This window comes from Arvicola amphibius, chromosome 4, assembly GCF_903992535.2.
Source record: "Arvicola amphibius chromosome 4, mArvAmp1.2, whole genome shotgun sequence".
NCBI classification, from domain to species: Eukaryota; Metazoa; Chordata; class Mammalia; order Rodentia; family Cricetidae; genus Arvicola; species Arvicola amphibius.
In genome coordinates, this window is record NC_052050.1 from 114,314,749 (window position 1) to 114,336,595 (window position 21,847).

Genomic DNA, 21,847 nt, shown 5'->3' on the forward strand with positions numbered 1-21,847 from the left:
TCCAGACACAGCATTAAATGCTTTAACAAATAAATCTTAACCTGCAAAGTCATTGCACCTTGAAAGTAAAACCTTTCCTTCATTTCTTTTAATAGTCATTCCCTATGACAGTTATTCAAGGGTTCAGTTCTCACATGAATACACAGGACCACATGGATGTGGCCTTCCTCTGTATTTATAGATGCAACCTTCACACTAGAATTACTGTGTCACACTCCTCATAGGATCATAGAAGGCCAGAGACACAGAAATACCATCAGCTGCTATTATGAAGAACTTTATTAGTGAATGTGTTAAGCTCTACATTACCAACCACTTCACCAAGCAGAGGGCAGGAAAATAAAAGTTCAAAACTAAGCAAATCAATGTCTTATTCTGATATTTCAAAACTTTCATTAAATGTTTTATAAAACATAGCAAAAATGGAAAGATATTAGTTATCTAGCTAGGTAATCTGAGTGCTCAGTATAAAAATAAAAATGCTTAGTTTCTACTCCAAAAAATCAGAACGATTTCCAGGAAGGAGAGAATGGGGCATGAGAATGCACACAGTACCTGACTATGTCTTAATTTATACTTTGTACATTCACATTGCTTTCTAATGTAATTTGAAAGTCACAAGAAAGAACATTTTAGCTCCTTTAATTATTCAAGATATGATTCAACATCTCAAATATTATAGCCACAAAAGCCAGAAGGTTTTCTAGAACTTTTGTAAGAGCCAAAGTGATTCCAAGAAATTGACAAATTAGTTAAAATCAATCTTATTCTTTTAAATCTTTGATAAAATGTTCCTTATGTCTACCTTGGAAATCCAGAGCTACGAGTGACGAGTGTACCATTGAGAAATAGTTAGAACTAGAATAGTGAATAAGCAAACCCACATACATACTTGTCATTATTCCCAGCTGTCTCAACGACAAGTTGGAATAATACAATGCTACTATGTACTTCTGGGTCTTAGTTACACAGAATCGTGTAAAATTGTACAGCATTAGGCAGGGCGGTGGTGGCGCATGCCTTTAATCCCAGCACTCAGGAGGCAGAGGCAGGCGGATCTCTGAGTTCAAGGCCAGCCTGGTCTACAAGAGCTAGTTCCAGGACAGGCTCTAGAAACTACAGGGAAACCCTGTCTCAAAAAATAAACCAAAAAAAATGTACAGCATTGTGGAAAAGATCACTAATATGCTAAGTTATTTTTATGAAACTGAATTCTATAATGATACTCATTCAACCTTCTGTACTAGGATATTTAGAAATGGTAGAAGAACATAAAAAGAGAACAAAATTGCCCTAATTCTCTAGGGTAGATACCCAGTAATAAAACAATTTTTTAGGCCCTAATATGACTGGAAAATATGTGCTTCCCCAAATCTCTACATTGAAACTCTAATCCTATAGAGAAGGTGTTAGGAGCACTTAACTTCAAGAGTTAAGTCAGGAAGGTGGAAACCATGAGCAGTTATTTTCCTTACTGGAAAAAGAAAGCTCCAGGATATTACTTTGTCCCTTTTGCCAAGTCAAGCTGGAGTCTATAAAGAAGTATGCTCTAGGTGACAAAAAAATGTGTTGCCACCTAGATTTTCTATTTAACATAGATTTACAACATCTTAAGCCACCTCATTTATGGAATCACTAGGGGACTAATATAGACACTGTTGATCTTTCTCAAATGTGCATAAATAATATTTTGCTTTCAAACAAATGATTTTATTAAACCATGACATTCCCTTGTATAAAACATATTATGAAGTAGAAAAACTATCTTACATGATTACCCATTGCTTTTCAAGTTCTCATTGATATGTATAATGTTTCATTGATATGTAACATTATGGTGCTTATGTGTTTATAGATCTCTGTGCTCATCCATAATTGACAATAATTTTAAAATGCATCTCTTTATATGGGATTCCTGAATTAAACAGTATAAATATTTTCATATATTAAGAAACACACTGACAATGTCCAGAAACCATCAATTAATATATTAATATTGGGGTACCAATTCCTAAAGCAGAAGAGAAGATTCATTTTACCATGTTATTGTGCTCACAAATAAACAGTAAATTTCCATCCGTTTTACATAAAACATATTGTAGTGAATATAAACACAGCATTATTTTTAATGAATTTCACCTTGAATAGGGCTCAGAAAATTTTTAGAGACAAAGATAAATCATTTTGTGAAAAAATAACAGTCCACAAATTTAATATATGGCAATTAGAAGAATTGCAGCTGATATTTTTAAGAATGGAGAGATTTGATTTCAAGTGCCTGTATTTTTTTTCTTTTCAGAATTTTGCTTCAGGGCACTATGAGAAAGCACTGCTTGCCATATGTGCTGGTGACGTGGAAGACTACTAAATAAGAATGGGAGGCCTTACAGGTCTTGCAACCCTCTTTACAGTCACCTCAGACACAGACGGTGGAACCTGTGCTGTTATTGACACTGAAACACAACTATAGAATCATGTTTCTCTTCTAGCTCTAAAATTATTCTGAGAAATAAACTACTGTTGAAAATATGCCATCCTTGATTTGCACCCCTCCCTCAATTGGTAATTAATCAAATTGTGTGTGGTGGAATAAGAAAAGCATTGCATTGGAGTAGATTTCTTTTAGTCATGAACCACAGGAAAGTCTGCCCATGATTGTCTTTAGTATCAGTCTGAAACCTATAAAATTGAAGTGTGTGACCACGCTCAGTATGTGATCACCCTCAGTATGTGCCCACTCTAAGGGAAACTGCCTGGACTCTTAAACAAACCCAGTAAAGCTGAGGTAAGGCCCTAAAAAAACCTTTAAATGAAAAGACCCAAAAGTAAAATGTACCCAAGAGGTAATAGGAAGTAGTAGGTAATACTACTAGATTAATTAGATGTACAGAGATTGGATAGAAAAGCAAGGGTTCATGTGTGTCTCTGTGTTTACTTTGATTGTGCTAAAGCCACTCCAGTAAGATAACTAAAATACTTCTAAAAAGTTCTTTCTTTAATTTTGGAGGAAGGGTAGTTGTACACATGTACCATGGCACATTTGCTCACCAGGCTGTCTCTCAACTCATGGCCTCTTTTTCTTTAATTTCTGTTGCTTTGTGTGTGTCCAAAATACATAATACAATCTACTCACTCTATACAATGTTACTTGCAGATATATGAGATGAAGTCTAACCTTTTTGCATTGGATGGCCAGCTGGAAAGCTCTTCCCAGAAGAAGCCTATTTCTACTATAATCAACATTAATTTGTTGCCTACAGTCTTTTTCTAGGGCTGTGCCCTCATGAGATTTTTCGCTTTCATGTTTCATGTTCACTAGTGTCCTTCTTGTTCAGATTTTTTGGGGGCAGGCATGTGTGACAGGACTTCATGAATGCATCTTCTGACATTTCTAATAGACGCAATAGCACAGCAAACTTCTTGATCATCTGGGACTTACAATCTTTCTATTTATCTTCTGTAATGATCTCAAAGTCTCAGATGCAGGAAATGTGTTGTAGATATATCAGTTGGGGCTGTGTACCGTATAATCATTAATTCCTGCATTTTAATAGATTGTGATTTTCTGCAAGAGTCTCTGTTGCAAAGATATTTCTCTGGGAAGGGTGAGGTCCACACTTGCATATGAAAATTTGAAGGTAGGAACAAGAGATGATATTTGTCTTTCTGTGCCTGGGTTATCTCACTCAATATGATCCTTTCTAATTTCATCTATGTATCTAAAAATTGTGTAATTTCAATTTTTATGAGGATAGATAGTATTTTATAATAAACAAAAATAAGTTTTCAGTATCTGTATATCAATTGAAAGTCATTTAGGCTGTTTTCATTTCTGACTGTTGCAAATACTGCAGCGATTAATATGGCTAAGCAATAACTGTGGAGTATAAAATGGAGTCCTTTGGGCATATACTGAGAAATTGTAAAACTAACTCAGGTGGGAGATTATTTTTAGCTTTAGGGGTTCTTCAAACTGATTTCTGGTGTGGGTATTTCAGTTTGCAATCAACCTGGTTTTACTTTTCACTCAGTTGATTGTGTTCTTTAGCTGTGCAGAAGTGTTTCAGGCTTATGAAGTCCCATTTGTGGATTGTTGACCTCAATGCCTGGTCAAATGGGGTCCTGCTCAGAAATTCCTTTCCTACTCCCATATTCCATATGGCATTGCCTATGTTTTCTTCCTGCAGATTTATACTTTTACACAGATAGATTTTCTATATACCTACAACAAACATACATAGAAAGAGATCATGGCTCCTCGGTCAGCCTCCACCATCAGCCACCCTCAGAGAGTCCGATTTGGTCGCATGTTCCATCAGTCCCATTCCAAGTGGACTTGGTGGTCTCCCATTAGTTCTGTCCTGCCATCTCAGTGGGTGAACGCATCCCTCATGGTTCTGACTTTCTTTCTCATGATCTCTCTCCATCCGCTCCTCATCAGAACTTTGGGAGCTCAGTCCGGTGCTCAGTGGCGATGGGCTTGGTCTCTACGACATGGACGGGCTCTGTGTGAGCCTTGTCAGTTTGGTTGCTCACTTTCCTGGACCTGGGGGGAGTTGGGAGGACCTTGGACTCAACATAGTGTAGAGAACCCTGATGGCTGTTTGGCCTCAAGAGGGAGGGAGTGGGGGTGTGGGTGGAGGGGAGGGGAGGGAAGGGGGAGGAGGAGAGGAGGAGATGGCAATTTTTAATAAAAAATAAATAAACTGGAAAAAAAATTCTCAATAAAAAAAAAAAAAGAAAGAGATCATGGATACTCTGATTCAAAATACTGTCAAAAAGAAGTGTCTAGCAATAAACCTAACCAAATAGGTGAAATATTTCCACAATAAAAATTATAAATTTTTGAAGGAATTTAGAAAGAACACTAGAAAATGAAAAGACTTTCCATACTTGTTAATTGGTAGAACTAAAACTACAGAAATGACTATTGTACCAAAATCCCTTTACAGATTCCCTGCAATTCCAGTGAAAATCTGACATTCTTCACAGTAATACAAAAATTATCCTAAAATTCACAAGGAACAATTGACCCCAAATACCTAAAACACCCCTTAACAAAAAGAACAGTGTTAGAGATACTAACATGATAGGCTTCCAGACACATTAAAATAATAAAAGAATAATAAAAGCAAATATGATGCAGACCCAAAAGTAGACATGAAGGCCAATAGGATCGAATCAAAGACCCAAACATGACTACACATATATATGCTATAGCTATCAAATTCAATCAAGCTGCTAAAAACATACACTAAAGACAAGATAATATCTTCAACAAATGGTTCTGGGAAACTGGATGCCCACATGTAGAATGAAGTAAGACCTGCTTCTATCACTTTGTACTAATTTCAAGTGTTTCAAAGACATAAATGCAAAACCTGAAAGTATTAGAAGAAAATATAGGCCATACTCTACATAATGTGGGTATAAGAATGGAGTTTCTGAATAGTAAGTACCCCATATACCCAGTAATTGAGACAAGCAATCGACAAGTGAGACTTCATAAACTAAGAAGATTCTATATAGCTAGAGAAACAATCATTGAATAAAGAAGCACACACAGTGAGAAAGAATCTTTACTAGCTTCCCATCTTATAGAGGTTTAATATATTATAAAAAGAGACTGTGTGTTGGTTTCCTGGCTGCCCAGACCCAAGTAATCACATGGAAACTACATTAATTATACACTGTTTGGACTATGGCTCAGGCAACTTTCTAGCTCAATCTTATATCTTAAATTGACAATTTCTATTAATCTATGTATCACCATGAGACTGTGGCCAACTGGTAAGTTTCCAGCATCTTTCTCAATCTTCAGCTACATGGCATCTCAGACTCTGCCTTCTTTCTCCCTGTATGCAGTTTAGTTTTCCCTTCTAGCTCTATTCTGCCCTGCCAAAATCAGCTTATTTATTAACCAATGGTAATAAAACATATTCACAGAGGGGAACCCCCACATCAATATATAGAATATACAAATAATTTACAAACAGCCCCCCAAAAAAAAAACAAAACAATGCAAAAACTGGGCTTGGGTTCTAAAGAGAGTTCTCAATAGAAGAAATAAAAATAGTTAAGAAATATCTCAATTTATGTTCATTATCAATAGCAATTAGTGAAATAAAAACAACTTTGAGATTCTTATTTTCTTTGCTGTTATCATTTTTTATTAATTTTTTTGAGCTCTACACTTTTCTCTGCTCCCTTCCCTGCCTCTCCCCTTCCCTTCAAACCTCCCCCAAGGTCCTCTTTGTTGTCTAAGTTCTCTGGGGTTGTGATTTGTAAGGTGTATTTTTTTGCTTTATCTTTAAAAAAACATTTATGAGTGAGTACATGTGATAATTGTCTTTCTAGGTTCTAGGTCTCAAAATGATGTTTTCTAGCTTTGTCCATTTTCCTGCAAAATTCAAGATGTCATTATTTTTTCTGCTGTGTACTACTCCATTGTGTAAATGTTCCACATTTTCCTTATCCATTCTTTGGTTGAGGAGCATTTAGGTTGTTTCCAGGTTATTGCTATGACAAACAATGCTGCTCTGAACATAGTTCAGGACATGTCCTTGTGGCACGATTGAGCATCCAAAAGATGGAAGAGAGAATCTCAACTGCTGAAGATACAATAGAGGAAATAGACTCATCAGTCAAAGAAAACATTGAATTTAACAAAAGCTTAACTCAAAATATCCAGGAAATTTGGGATACCATAAAAAGGCCAAACCTAAGAATAATAGGTATAGAAGAATGAGAAGTTCAACTCAAAAGCAAAGAATATATATTTAATAAAATCATAGAAAACTTTCCCAACCTAAAGAAATATATGCCTATGAAGATACAAGAAGTTTACAGAACACCAAATATGCAGTAACTGTGACTATCTAATCTTCAACCCCATCAAAGGCCTGAGAAGGGAGATACTATTGCTTGAGCAGGCAGGAAGCAGCTTCCAAAGTGAGCAGTCGATGACAGAGACAATGGCTACCTGGGCAATCACTCAAAGTCTCATTTTGCGAAATTGAAGCAGCCAACTTTGGCTAAGGCCTAGTGTAACTGACAGACCGTTTTCAGAGGCAAGGAATTTATTATAACTGTTTTACTCTGTCTTGGCAAGATTTGACAGTCCTCCTTATCCACCTCCAGATACCATGTACCTTGTCAGTGGTTGAGGCAGAATCAGTTCCTTGCCCAGAGGCCAGTTTTGCCAAGAAGAAAACAAGCTCCAAGTGAAAATATTTGGTGCTCAACATTCTCTTGGGAATAGATTGGTGCTGTCAGAAGTAACCATGTCTCATGTCAAAAGAACCCTACGTTATTTAAATCCCATGTTCCACAGAACCTTGAAGTGGTTGAAGATTACCTATCTAGACAGAATACAATCTCAATGTTTCTAAAGAACCTAATTGATAGGACTGTATGTACAACAAACATGAACAACTATTGTCATATAATAATAATTAATACCTATATAACTTAAAGACTAAAACTTCATGTTAGAATATTAAATAATCTGTTAACCAATGTGCAACAACTGAGGACAGTGACCTAAAAATGTAAACAATCTATAAGTATCTTGATCAGGGGTAGGAGTAATATATAATGCAATATGAAAATATATCCTAAAAGTTGTATCATATACAAAATGTCCTAAATAAAGATAATAACATACATATATACAATCTGACAGAATAACTTTGTATAAGTGCACAAATACTATAAACAAAAATAACAAATATAATTTGAACTTGTATCAATATACAATAACTATACAAAGTGATGTAAATTACCCATAAATAATAGCTCACAAGTATTCACTCTATTACCTATTATTATTATCCCTCTTTTTTAAACATAGCTTTCACCCCAACCCTCTATCTAGTACAAGTAATAATCAACAACCCATAAACAGTGTTCCCAACCCTAAGGACAGACTTTTTGGGGATAGGAAATGGTGTCCTCTAGAATTGCTTCCTGCTGTCATGGGGGCAATGTTCTCTTAATAGGATCCTGCAAAAATTAAGTGGTGGTAAAGTTCCAAAACTACTGTCTAGTATAGTAGCAAACAATTTCTGAGCAGTCAATAGAGTTTTGTTTTTGTTTGTTTTTGTTTGAGTTCTTATTTGGAGTTCTATCCAGAACATCATGAGAAGGTACACAATTTAAGCAGCTGGTACCTGCCCCCCCCAAAAAAACTGGTCTTATAGTAGCTCTGTCAGCATCATGATGTCATCTCAATTAGGTAGAGTTGTTGGTGTGAGGCCCCATCTTCTTCCTGGAAACTTTAAAGATTACTTCAGGAAAAGGATCTGTAAGAAAATCTATTGTTCATTGTGGAAAAACTTAAAAAGCATTAATATAAATAGACATTCAATGAAGAATATGATATAGACAAAATAGGCATGAAGAAAGCAAAATTTTTCCTAAAGTCTTCCTTCTGCCCCATACCAGATGGCTCCCGAAATGAGACAGAAACTCTGAATGTTCCTTTTGACAGGTTTAGATTTAGAGAAGTACAGACCTGTTGTCCATCTCCAAAATCAGCTGAATATATTAACATGTGTGTGTGTGTGTGTGTGTGTGTGTGTGTGTGTGTGTGTGTGTAAATGTAAGTGTGACCCATACCTGCATTCATAGACCACGTTCCATTTTCCAGATGTTCCTTGGTGGCTAGCTATTTTTCCTTCTGTCAACATTCAAACATCCCAGGGTCTCTTGAACTTTTGGTGATGTGTATTTTCCTGTAAAGATAAGAGCAGAACCCTGCCCTAACTCTTACGAGCTTTTCTTACCACTTGTATGATTGTCATCATTGTGGATGAGCTGTCATTCATCTTTTTCAAAAGGTTTCTCCTTTTCAAAGTGAATCTCTATTAATTTTGATGGTATCCATAATTTTTCTTCTCCTGTAGAAATAAGAGCAAAACCCTTTCACCAACATAGCACATCTCCTGGTTTCTGTTGTGAGGTCAACACATCCTTGAAATATACTGGTTGATTCAATTCAGAAGTTTATTCCATTATACAATGCCTCTTTGCTGCTGCTTTTCCTTTCTTATTAGGGTTAAGAAAATTTAAGGTTAATAAAGCATTATGCAATCTATTTCTCAGGGTATTTCCCATCATTTTCTGTTTGTTCAGCATATCCTTTATAGTAGTATTTGACCTTTTTGTAACTGCCTGACCTGTAGAATTATTTGGTATACCTGTAATGTGCTTTATATTATAATAAGAAAAAAAGTTTCATTTTCTTAGATACATATGCTGAATCATTGTCTGTCTTTATTTGTTCAGGTATACCCATGATGGCCATAACTTCCAATAAATGTCTGATTACTGAATTAGTTTTTTCTGAGCTCAAGGCAGTTGTTCATTGAAAGCCTGAATACATGTCTATGGTGTGGTGTACATATTTTAATTTACCAATTCGTATAAAGTGGAACACATCCATCTGCCAGATTTCATTCCTTTGAATACCCTTAGGGTTACTTCCTGAAGGAAACAGTGTTTGATTATAGAAAGAGCAAGTAGGATATCTCTTTATCTTCTCCTTCGCTTATTGCCATGAATTAGAAAACTCTTTCTTTAAACCTTTGCTATTGATATGAGTCTTTTATGAAATTCAGAAGCCTTCAACAGGCTTTCAATTAATAATTGATAAATTACTGCATTACCTTGTGCTAGAGGACCTGGCAGACCCATATGGATTTGGATGTGTGTTATGTATATAGGACAAAGCCTATTCCTGATTATATCTTGCACCTTGATTAATAATGAAGTCAATTCCATATCATCTGGTATAAATTCAGAAGCTTCAATATGCAAAACAAGTCTTTTTCCATATTGTGAATCAGTAACTGTATTGAGAGATTCTTTAAAATCCCTTAGTACCATAAGAATAGCATATAATTCTGCCTTCTGGACAGAATTATAAGGGAATTGTTCCACCTTACTTAATTCTTCTGATTTATAACCTGCCTTGCCTGATTTATTTTCATCAGTATAAAATGTACAGGCTCCAGTTATTGGTGTATCACATACAATTTGAGGAAGAATACAAGAATTTCTCTTTATGAGGTTAAGTCTATCTCTTTTGGGATAATTACTATTAATTTCTCTAAAAAAAATTAACACAAGCCCTTTGCTAGGGTTCATTGTCTTCCCATAACATTTTTATTTCTTCAGCAGTAAAAGGCACTATAATCTCTGCTGGGTTTATACTTGCTAATTGGTGAAGTCTCAATTTACCTTATATAATTAATTCAGAATCTTTTCCACTTAAGTTTTTTTTTTTATTTTTTTTACTTGGTTTATGTGGTAAAAGGATCCATTCTAAGATAATATCATCCCCCTGTTTTAAAATTCCTGTAGGAAAAATTCTCAAAGGCAATATGACTAGAATGCAACTAAGATTTGGATTCACCCTATACACATCTGCCTCCTGTAATTTCTCAACAATCATCAATTACTTTTTCACTTCAGCTATTAATTCTCTAGGACTATTCAAGTCTTTATCACCATCTAAAGGTTTGTTTAAATGAATTATTACATCAGGTATTATCCCAACAGCTGGTCATAGACTGGAAATGTCTCCCAATAATCTTTGAAAGCTGTTAAGAGTCCACAACCAGTCTCCTAATTTGCACCTTTTGTGTTCTAATTTTCTGTAAATCTATTCTAGGTAATTAAAAAAAATCTCCTCTTTGAATCTTTTCAGGAGCAATTTGTAATCCCTATATAGGCAAGACTGTCTTTCCTTCTTCAAACAACCTTTCTAAGGTATCTGTATTTGAATCAGAAAACAAAATGTCATTCATGTAATGGTAGATTATAGACTGAGGAAATTGCTTACATATTATTTCCAATGCCTGGCTGACAAAGTATTGGCATACCGTGGGGCTATTGAGCATTCCTTTTAGGAGGATTGTCCATTGATATCTCCTAGTAGACTGAGAATTATTATAAGTAGGCAATGTGAATGCAACCTTTTCTCTATCCTTTTCTGGTAAAGGTATAGTAAAGAAACAATCCTTTAAATCAATAACTATGAGGGGGCATCCATTTGGTAACAGAGAATGTAGAGGAATTCCATATTGCAGAGGGCCAAATAGGGTGAATTACCTTGTTGATAGCTCTCAGATCTGTCACCATTCTCCATTTTCCAGATTTCTTTTTTTAACAACAAATACGGGAGAATTATAAGGACTGGTAGATTCTTCTATATGTTAAGCATCTCATTGTTCTTGTACCAGTTTTTCTAAAGCCTGAAACTTTTCCTCAGCTAGAGGCCACTGATTTGGTTTCTCAGTTAACCATTTTAAAGGTAGGGCTGTTGGTACCTCTGAAAGTTTACAATTGCTTTGTGTACTTGTACAGCCCGAATGACTGGTGCCCATCGTCTATAGTACATTCTAATATTTTCCTCAGAAACATAAGTTCTTGGGGCTGCAGGAAAGTTAGTCTGGATATTCCATTGCTGCAACTGGTCATGACCCCACAAGTTCACTTCAATATTGACTATATATAGCCTCAGTCTTCCTATTTGCCCTTCTGGTCCTATGCATTCAACTTATCTCATGTTTCATTTTACTTGAGATAGGGTTCCAATTCCCAGGACCTGAACATCTACCTCTTGAGGAGGCCAATTCAGATGCCAAGATTCTGGAGTAATGATACTTACTTCTGCACCTGTATCTAGCAAGCCTTCAATAAAAATACCGTTTATACAAACTCTTAGCTTTGGTCTTTTATCATTTATGGAAGTCTGCCAGAATATACATTTTCTCTGTCCTACTGGAGTTTTTACTCATCCTCCACATTTAACCCATTATTCGGACCAGTATTGTTAACAACAGGCGTTGGATTACTTAAATTTTTCTGGCGAGACACATTCTCGACAGTAACTGGGAATGACTGAACCACATTCAACTTGGGGGCCTGCAAGAGGCCCCCCATGGTGTTTCCCAATAGAATCAGCCTGCCTTGTCTGTCTTTCATTGACCTACAGTCATTGGTCCAATGTTGGCCTTTGCCATACCTATTACAAATACCTGAAGCATGAGTCCTATTTCTGCCATTTCATGAGGAAACATTATTCTCACAAATCCATTGTCTACAATCCCTTCTAAGATGTCCCATTCTACCACAATTAAAACATTTGGAATTGGTTCTCACACCCAAGTTTCAGTACCATAGTCAAGTGTCTCAACATCCATTGTATGCAAAACCCATTTATCGATGGGTGCTGATCTGATCTTTTTTTTTCTTGAACATTTTTGATTTTATTGATGTTGTACATGGAACAGTAGTAGGCTTAACTTCTTTTTTTTTTCCTCATGGTTTATTTTTTTATATTTAAAAATTTCCATCTCCTCCCCTCCTCCTCCCCTTTCCCTCCCCTCCTCCTCCCCCTTCCCTCCCCTTCCCTCCACCCATACCTCCCCTCCCTCCCTCTCAAGGCCAAGGAGCCATCAGGGTTCCCTACACTATGCTAAGACCAAGGTCCTCCCAAATCCCCCCAGGTCCAGGAAGGTGATCGACCAAGCTGAGAAGGCTCCCACAGAGCCCGTCCATGCAGAAGAATCAAAGCCCAGCGCCATTGTCCTTGGCTTCTCAGTCAGCCTCCACCGTCAGCCACATTCAGAGAGTCCAGTTTGGTCGCATGTTCCATCAGTCCCATTCCAACTGGAGTTGGTGATCTCCCATTAGTTCTGTCCCACCGTCTCCATGAGTGAACGCACCCCTCACATTCCTGACTTTCTTTCTCATGTTCTCTCTGCTTCTGCTCCTCATCAGGACCTTGAGAGCTCAGTCCAGTGCTCCAATGTGGGGCTCAGTCATTTTCTTCATCTATCCCCAGATGGAGGTTCCCTCACAGTCCTGACTTTCTTTCTCATGTTCTCTCTCCTTCTGCTCCTCATCAGGACCTTGGGAGCTCAGTCCGGTGCTACAATGTGGGGCTCTGCCATTTTCTTCATCTATCGTCAGGTGGAGGTTCTATGGTGCTATGCAAGAAATTCATCAGTATGGCTATAGGAACTGGCCCCTTCAGGCTCCCTCTCCGCAGCTGCCCAAGGAACCAACTGGGGGCGTCTCCCTGGAAACCTGGGAACCCCTCTAGGGTCTTCTACTTCCAGTCTTCTACTTCTCCTAGGTGAGTCTGCTTCTTTTTTTTTCCAGAGCTTTCAGGTGTGCTGTTAAGTCACCAATGAGTGCTTTCTCCGTTTTCTTTAAGTGGGCACTTAGTGCTATGAACTTTCCTCTTAGCACTGCTTTCATTGTGTCCCATAGGTTTGAGTATGTTGTGTCTTTGTTTTCATTAAATTCAAGAAAGACATGAATTTCTTTCTTTATTTCTTCCTTGACCCAGGTGTGGATCAGTAGTTGACTGTTCAGTTTCCATGAGTTTGTGGGCTTTCTGGGGGTAGCATTGTTGTTGAATTCTAATTTTAATCCATGGTGATCCGATAGGACACAGGTGGTTACTAATATTTTTTTGTAACTGTGGAAGTTTGCTTTGTTACCAAGTATATGGTCAATTTTCGAAAAGGTTCCATGAGCCGCAGAGAAGAAGGTATATTCTTTCCTATTTGGGTAGAATGTTCTATAGATGTCTGTTAAGTCCATTTGGTTCATTACCTCCATTAAGTCTTTCAATTCTCTGTTAGGTTTCTGTCTGATTGACCTGTCCATTGGTGAGAGAGGAGTGTTGAAGTCTCCAACTATTAGTGTGTGTGGTTTGATGGCTGCCTTGAGTTCTAGAAGTGTTTCTTTTACATAAGTGGGAGCTTTTATATTAGGGGCATAGATATTCAGGATTGAGACTTCATTCTGATGGATTTTTCCTGTTATGAGTATAAAGTGTCCCTTTCCATCTCTTCTGATTGATTTTAGTTTGAAGTCAACTTTGTTGGAAATTAGTATGGCCACACCCGCTTGTTTCTTAGGGCCATTTGCTTGATAAACCTTTTCCCAACCCTTTACTCTGAGTAGGTGTCTGTCTTTGTGGTTGAGGTGTGTTTCTTGTAAACAGCAAAATGTTGGATTCTGTTTTCGTATCCAGTCTCTTAGCCTGTGCCTTTTTATAGGTGAATTGAGTCCATTGATATTAAGTGATATTAATGACCAGTGGTTGTTAACTTCGGTCATTTTTTGTAGTAGAGTTTTTGTGTTTCCCTTCTTCTAGTTGTGCTGGTGAAGGGTTGCTAGATGCCTGAGTTATTGTGGGCATTGTTGGACTCCTTGGTTTGTGATTTTCCTATTACTTTCTGCAAGGCTGGATTTGTGGCTACATATTGTTTAAATCTGTTTTTGTCCTGGAATATCTTGTTTTCTCCATCAATGGTGAATGCAAGCTTTGCTGGGTATAGTAGTCTAGGCTTGCATCCATGTTCCCTTAGTGTCTGTAGCACATCTATCCAAGCTTTTCTGGCTTTCATGGTTTCCATTGAGAAATCAGGTGTAATTCTGATAGGTTTCCCTTTATATGTTACTTGACCTTTTTCCTTTGCAGCTCTTAATATCTGTTCTTTATTCTGTATGTTTTGTGTTTTGATTATTATATGGCTTGGGGATGCTTTCTTTTGATCCAGTCTATTTGGTGTTCTGTAGGCTTCTTGTACCTTCATAGGAACATCCTTCTTTAGGTTGGGGAAGTTTTCTTCTATAATTTTGTTGAATATGTTTTCTGGGCCTTTGAGTTGTAATTCTTCTCCTTCTTCTACCCCAATTATTCTTAGGTTTGGTCTTTTCATGGTGTCCCATATTTCCTGAATGTTTTGTGTTAATAATTTGTTAGATTTGTTTAGTTCTTTAATCTGTGAATTTATTTCCTCTATAGTATCTTCAGGGTCTGAGATTCTTCCTTCCATCTCTTGTATTCGGTTGGAAATACTTGTCTCTGAAGTTTCTGTTCGTTTACTCAGAGTTTCCATTTCCAGTCATCCCTCAGATTGTGTTTTCTTCAATACCTCCATTTCATTTATCAGGTCTTGTACTGTTTCCCTTACCTGTTTGATTGCTTTTTCTTGTTTTTCTTGGGTATCTTTGAGAGATTTATTTATTTCGTCTACCTTTTTGTTTGTCATCTCCATTTCTTTATGGCAGTTTTTTACCTCCTGTTTAAGGTCCTCTATTATTTTCATAAAGTACTGTTTAAGGTCGGTTTCTTCTATATCTTCTGGGGTAGAGTGTTCAATTCTTGTTGTTTTGGGATGTCTAGGTTGTGGTGATGTCATGTTACCTTTCATGTTGTTGGAGGAGCTCCTGCATTGGCGCCTGCCCATCTCTTCCTTCAAAAGGAGCCCGGAGGCACTTGGTGTCCTAGACCAATCTTTGCTGTGACTGAAACTGGTTGGATCTCCCCAGTGCCAGAGGAGGACCTATTCCTTGCGTCACAATCCGAAGAAGCCCGCACTCCCTTGCAGGAATCCTCAGACCTGCCTGGAGGCCAGAGTCTGACCCCTTTGGGTGGATGGCCTTAGAACAGGAGCAGGACACCTGAGAACACTAGGGAAAGCTTGGGAGAGACAGGGACGGGAGAAACAGAGACAAGCCTGCAGAGGGAGCTGGGGGCAGGGGGTCTGTGCTCTCTTCCAGGGCAGGTTGCCCCAGGGTCCACATTCACTCACCAGTTCAGATGGAATGTGAGTGCACAGGATCAGGGATTCCAGGCAGCCCAGGGTCACCGCCCAGACAAAAAGGGCCAAGGTGGGGGCAGAGCGGGATGGAATACCACACAGTGAACCTGGCAGCACAATCTGAAGGAGCCCGCACCCCTCTGCAGGAATCCTCAGACCTGCCTGGAGGCCAGAGTCTGACCCCTTTGGGTGGATGGCCTTAGAACAGGAGCAAGACACCTGAGAATGCTAGGGAAAGCTTAGGAGAGACAGGGACGTGAGAAACAGAGACAAGCCTGCAGAGGGAGTTGGGGGGAGGGGGTCTGTGCTCTCTTCCAGGGCAGGTTGCCCCAGGGTCCGCATTCACTCACCAGTTCAGATGGAATGTCAGGGCACAGGATCAGGGATTCCAGGCAGCCCAGGGTCGCAGCCCAGACAAAAGGCTGCTGATCTGATCTGTAAAGGCCCAAGAATCTGTTTGCATTCTATGATGGTATTTACATAAACCAAAGATTCAATTGTCATATGTCTAGCTTCTAGGTCAGTTACCCCTATTTTTTCAGCCCTAGTTAGTCTTTGTAAAAAGTCACTAAAAGGTTCTCTGACCCTGTTTAACCCTAAGATATGATTCAACTCTTTCCTAGTTCTTGAATCCTGCCCCAGGCTATTAAAGCTGCTGTGATACATAGGGATAAGGTGTGTTCATCAAAAAGAGCTTGATCCTGATGATCAGAGTAAAGTCCTTCACCTAGAATTTGATCTAGAAAATTCTCAAGTCCTTTTGCTTTTTCTTGTTGCTCTAAAATTCTTGCCTCTTCTTTAAAAAAGCACCTCTAAAGTAATCCAGTCCACTTTCTATGACTGCTGAGATTAACTGGGTCCAATCTTGAGGCATTGCTTTGCTACTAAAAGCCCACGTTTTGACTATTCCCCTAACAAAGGATGAATGTAGTCCATAAGCTACAATTGCTTGCTTAATTTCCTTTAAATCAGTCCTATGTATGGGCTCCCATGTATTCTTTGTATATTCTTTGGCAACCTTAGGGTACTTGGGACCAGATACTTTTTCCAATGTTATTACTGGAAAGGCAGACAGGAATCTGGGGAAGCTATCCCAGAGTTTTTTACATACTAAGGTTAAATTTTGCCCTTTTATCTTTTGTTCCTGGTCATCAAATTCGATAATTTCCTCAGTCTTTCCAAATCTGTTTACTAGTACCTTTTGTAATGTTTGGATCTCCTGTCCAATCCTCTAATGCCTTCATTGAGAATTCCAAGGTATGTGGTCTGTCAAGTAGAGATAATGTCTCATCCTTGGACATAATCTTTATAGTACGAATATTACCTTCCTGTAGAGACATTCTATCGGTCAATCTGTCATACCCCTTTGACAGAGTGTAATTAATAAATTAAACAGAGCAAATTTTCTCAAATAATGTTTCAGCACCCACTGTCATTGATTGGATTTTATGTGCCAAATCATCTGATTCCTTCTCCAGAGTGCTGAATCGTCCTTTAAATAATTACTATCAGTCTGAAACCATTTCCAAAAGTACCTCAGTTGACTGACTTTTGTTAAATTGTTCATATCATCCTTCAGATTTCTGACCTCTTTTTCGAAAAGCTTGGTACCAGTCTGTACCATTTCTAAAAAGTACCTCAGTTGACTAAGTTTTGTTAGTTAAAGTGATCATATCCTTTTTCAGATTTCCAACCTCTTTCTTGAGAAGCCTAGAATCAGTCTGTAAAGACTGTACCATTTTTTAAAATGCCTCATTCTTAGCCTTATTATCAAACCATGTTTCTAAGAAAAAAGTATTGAGGACAAGACTAACCCCCCAAAAAATATAGTGATGTAGAAGGGACATCATATAAGTCTTGTAAAACCTCCCACATGGTGTAAGTAAAGAGGCTATTGAAACCTTGGATGGATAGGCTGTCTGACATATTGCCCTTTTTAAATTAGCAACTTATAATATATTCTGGTTATTAAATCTTACTTATGGTTTAATTAGCTGAGTTAGGTGCAATAACAATTGCCTGCCAGTAGGTGTCACGGGCCAGCTACAAAACAAATCCAGCTGGCCCCAACAGCATACATGAAGTCACATGACTGTCTTGAATCTGAATTTAGCACAAAATGCTGAAAGATATACTTAGATTTAAAAATAGTTATTAATAGAAATCACAGACTGTGTGTACTGTGGTGGGCCCTGATCAGTCAGCAGCTGCAGGATCACAGGGATAACAAGATAACAGCAGGCACTCAGGAAAGCCCGTATCCTGTTTGAATTTCCACATGGTACAAGGTGGTGGGACACAGACACTGGGCTTAATGTGTAAGGACTGGAAGCTGCCCCAAGGTAAGTAATGAGGTAATATAAAATCCATGGCTGAGCTGCAGCAAGAAAATCTGCCTCATCTTGAGAATTCTATACTCAAATGAACTTCTGGCTCCACACCCAGGCCATGGCCAGCTGAGGGAGGGCTCATGCCAAGCTGGACATACTCCAAACCTGCGGCATGCAGCAGAGATGAGGAGTTCTCATACCAAATGTTTGTGCACCAGATGATGACATAAGTCACAAAACAAACCAATCAATACCAGTTCAGAATTATAAAAGGATTATTCACTTAAGGGGAAAACTTACAGATCACTGTCCTAGACAACAGTATTCTGCACGAACAGGAAAAGAGTTTAGCAGCTGAAAGCAAGAGCTAGAAGCAAGAGAGTGGGCACACAGCAGGTGCACATTTACCTCTGCTTTTACAGTATAAGAGACCACACCCAAGTGGGCTGGTGTCTTAAAAGTTATTGGCAGAAGAATCAGAATGTGCTCCTAGAGAAACAGAGTAAAGAAAGAATATTAAGAGCTGCAAAGGAAAAAGGCCAAGTAACATATAAAGGAAAACCTATCAGAATTACACCTGACATTTCATTGGAGACAATGAAAGCCAGAAGGTCATGGTAAAGTGTTATGCAGACATTAAGAGATCATGGATGCCAGCACAGACTACTATACCCAGCAAAACTTTCAATCACCATAGAAGGACAAAACAAGATATTCCATGACAAAACCTGATTTAACCAATACCTAGCCACAAACCCAGTCATACACAACTTTGAGATTATATCTTATCCCACAGAATGAAAAAGACCAACAAAATAACAAACAACAAACATTGAAGAATGTACCTTAAAAAGGGAACCTTGATCACCGATAATGGATATCTAATTTACTTTAATCTACATGTTTTTAAGTCAGCATTAAAGACCATCAAGGTTGTTTGAGTTTTTTTTTCTTGAGTGTGAGTATGTATAAAGAGAATGAGTGACTGCATGTATGTGAAAAAAGTGTGTATGAGATGTGTGTATGTGAGTTAGTAAGTGTATGTGATAGTGAGTGAATGTGTGTATATAAGAGAAAAAAAGTATGTGTGTGTATGTTGCATGTATGCAGGCATGTCAGCCCATGCCAAGATCCAAGCAAATGTTGAGGGTATTCAACTATAACTCTCCTTCTCATTGCCTTGAGACAAGGTCTCTCATGGCTATGACAACATACCAGCTGATAAATACTCTTTAGCTGTAAAGATAAAACCAAAAAGTCATCCAATGAGGAAAAAATAAAAGGAGTTTTTGCTAACTACATACTTGAAGAATAGGAAACAATTTCTAGAATGAAGAACAAAATGATTATAATGGAAGCTGGAGTTTCATAGCGAAAAGAAAAAGAATTTATTTATTTTTTTATGTTTTCAAGATTGCTATAATTTTTATTCTTTTTATTGCTGTATAAATACTAACATTCAAAATTCCCACTTCCTCCCTTCCTCCAATTTCCCTACCACTCCATCATTTATCTTCCTCTCTCCCTCTCCAGTCCTAAGAGAGGACAGGTTACCCTGCCCTGTGGGAAGTCCAAGGCCCTCCCTGCTCCATCGAGGCCTAGAAAGGTGTGCATCCGAACAGACTAAAATCCCAAAAAGCCAGTACGTGCAGTAGAAACATATTCCAGTGCCATTATTAATGGCTTCTCAGTTAGCCCTCATTGTCAGGCACATTCAGAGAGTCCAGTTTGATCACATGCTCATTCAGACCCAGTCCAGCTGCCTTTGGTGAGCTCCCATTAGATCAGGCACACTGTCTCAGTGGGTGGCCCAACCACTCGTGGACCTGACTTCATTGCTCATTATCTCCCTCCTTCTGCTCTTCAACTGGACCTTGGAAGCTCAGTCCAGTGCTCTGATGTGAATCACTGTCTCTATCTCTATCCATCACTGGACAAAGTTTCTATGGTGATATTTGAGATATTATTCTTCAGTGAGACTACGGAACAAGGACAGTTAAGGCATCTTCTCCTCTGCTGCCCAAGGACCTAGCTGGGGACATACTCATGGACACCTGGGATCCCTTCTAGAATCAAGTCTTTTGCCAACTTTAAAATGGTTCCCTTAATTAAGGTATCTTGTTCCCTGCTCCTATATCCACTCTTCCTCCATCTCAACCACCCCAATGCACCAAGCTCTCTCCAATCCTTCCATCCTCCCTTCCCCCACCCATCCACCCCCACCCACATGCTCCCAATGTATGCCTGGTGATCCTGTCTGCTTCCAATTTCCATGGGGATTTATATTTTTTTTCTATGGGTTCACCTTATTATTTGGCTTCTCTAGGATCACTAACTATAGGCTCAATGTCCTTTGTTTATGGGTAGGATCCACTTAGGAATAAGTACATACCATATTCATCATTTTGGGTCTGGATAATCTCACTCAGGATAGTGTCCTCTATTTTTATATCTTTGCATGCAAAATTCAAGATGTCATTGTTTTTTTTTTCCTCTGAGTAGTACTCCAATGTGTATATGTTCCACACTTTCTTTATTCATTCTTCCATTGAGGGGCATCTAGGTTGTTTCCGGGTTCTGGCTATTACAAATAATGCTGCTATGAACATAGTTGAACAAATGCTTTTGTAGTATGATTGGGTATCTCTTGGGTATATTCCCAAGAGTGGTATTGCTAGATCTTGAGGTAGGTTGATCCCAAATTTCCTGAGAAACCGCCCCACTTATTTCCAAAGTGGTTGCACAAGTTCGCATTCCCACCAGCAATGGATGAGTAGTCTGCTTACTCCACATCCTCTCCAGCATAGGCTACCATTTGATTTTAACCATTCTGACAGGTGTAAGATGATATCTCAAAGTTGTTTTGATATGCTTTTCCTTGATCGCTAAGAAAGTTGAACATCACCTTAATTATCTTTTGGACATTTGAACTTCTTCTGTTGAGAATTCTTTGTTCAGTTCAGCACCCCATTTTATAATTGGGTTATTTAGAATTTTAAGGTATAATTTCTTGAGTTTTTTATATATTTTGGAGATCAGACCTTTGTCTGATGTAGGGTTGGTGAAGATCTTCTCCCATTTAGTCGGTTGCACTTTTTATCCTAATGACAGTGTCCTTTGCTTTACAGAATCTTCTTAGTTTCAGGAGGCCCCATTTATTCAAGGGTTATACATAGGAAGTGGTCTCCTGTACCTGTGTGTTGCAGTCTACTTCTCACTTTCTCTTCTATCAGGTTCAGTGTGGCCAGATTTATATTGAGGTCTTTAGTCAACTTGGACTTGAGTTTTGTGCATGGTGATAGATATGGATCTATTTTCATTCTTCTACAGGTTGACATCCAATTATGCCAGCACCATTTGCTAAAGATGCTTTGTTTCTTCCATTGTATAATTTCAGCTCCTTTGTTGAAAATCAGGAGTTCATAGGTTTGTGGATTAATATCTGGGTCTTTGATTCAATTCCATTGGTCAACTTCTCTGTTTTTATGCCAATACCAAGCTGTTTTCAATACTGTAGCTATGTAATAGAGTTTGAAGTAAGGGATAGTAAGTACCTTTGTTGTGTAGGATAGTTTTGACTTTCCTGGGTTTTCCATTTTTCTTTATAAAGTTGATTATTGTACTCTCAAGGTCTGTGAAGAATTTTGTTGAGATTTTGATTTGGATTGCTTTGAATCTATTGATTGCCTTTGGTAGAATTGTAATTTTCATTTTGTTGATCCTACCAGTCCAAGAGCCAGGGAGATCCTGTAGAAGGAAGCGGCGGGGCCATGTCCCGCCACCCGGCTAGCTTTACCCAAAATAATTACATGGAAACTGTATTTTTTTAAATACTGTCTGGCCCATAGTTTTAGCCTCTTATTGGCTAATTTTTACATTTTTTTA

General features: G+C 38.2%; 1 protein-coding gene across 1 annotated transcript in view; it reads left to right on the top strand.

Moving 5' to 3' along the window:
• Positions 1 to 2,368, top strand: part of Anxa10 (annexin A10) — a 46,123-nt gene extending 43,755 nt beyond the window's left edge. The window contains exon 12 of the mRNA XM_042054917.1: positions 2,300 to 2,368. Within this exon, the coding sequence (XP_041910851.1) occupies positions 2,300 to 2,368 (69 nt within the window). The remainder of the gene's footprint in view (positions 1 to 2,299) is intronic.
• Positions 2,369 to 21,847: the final 19,479 nt, after the last annotated feature.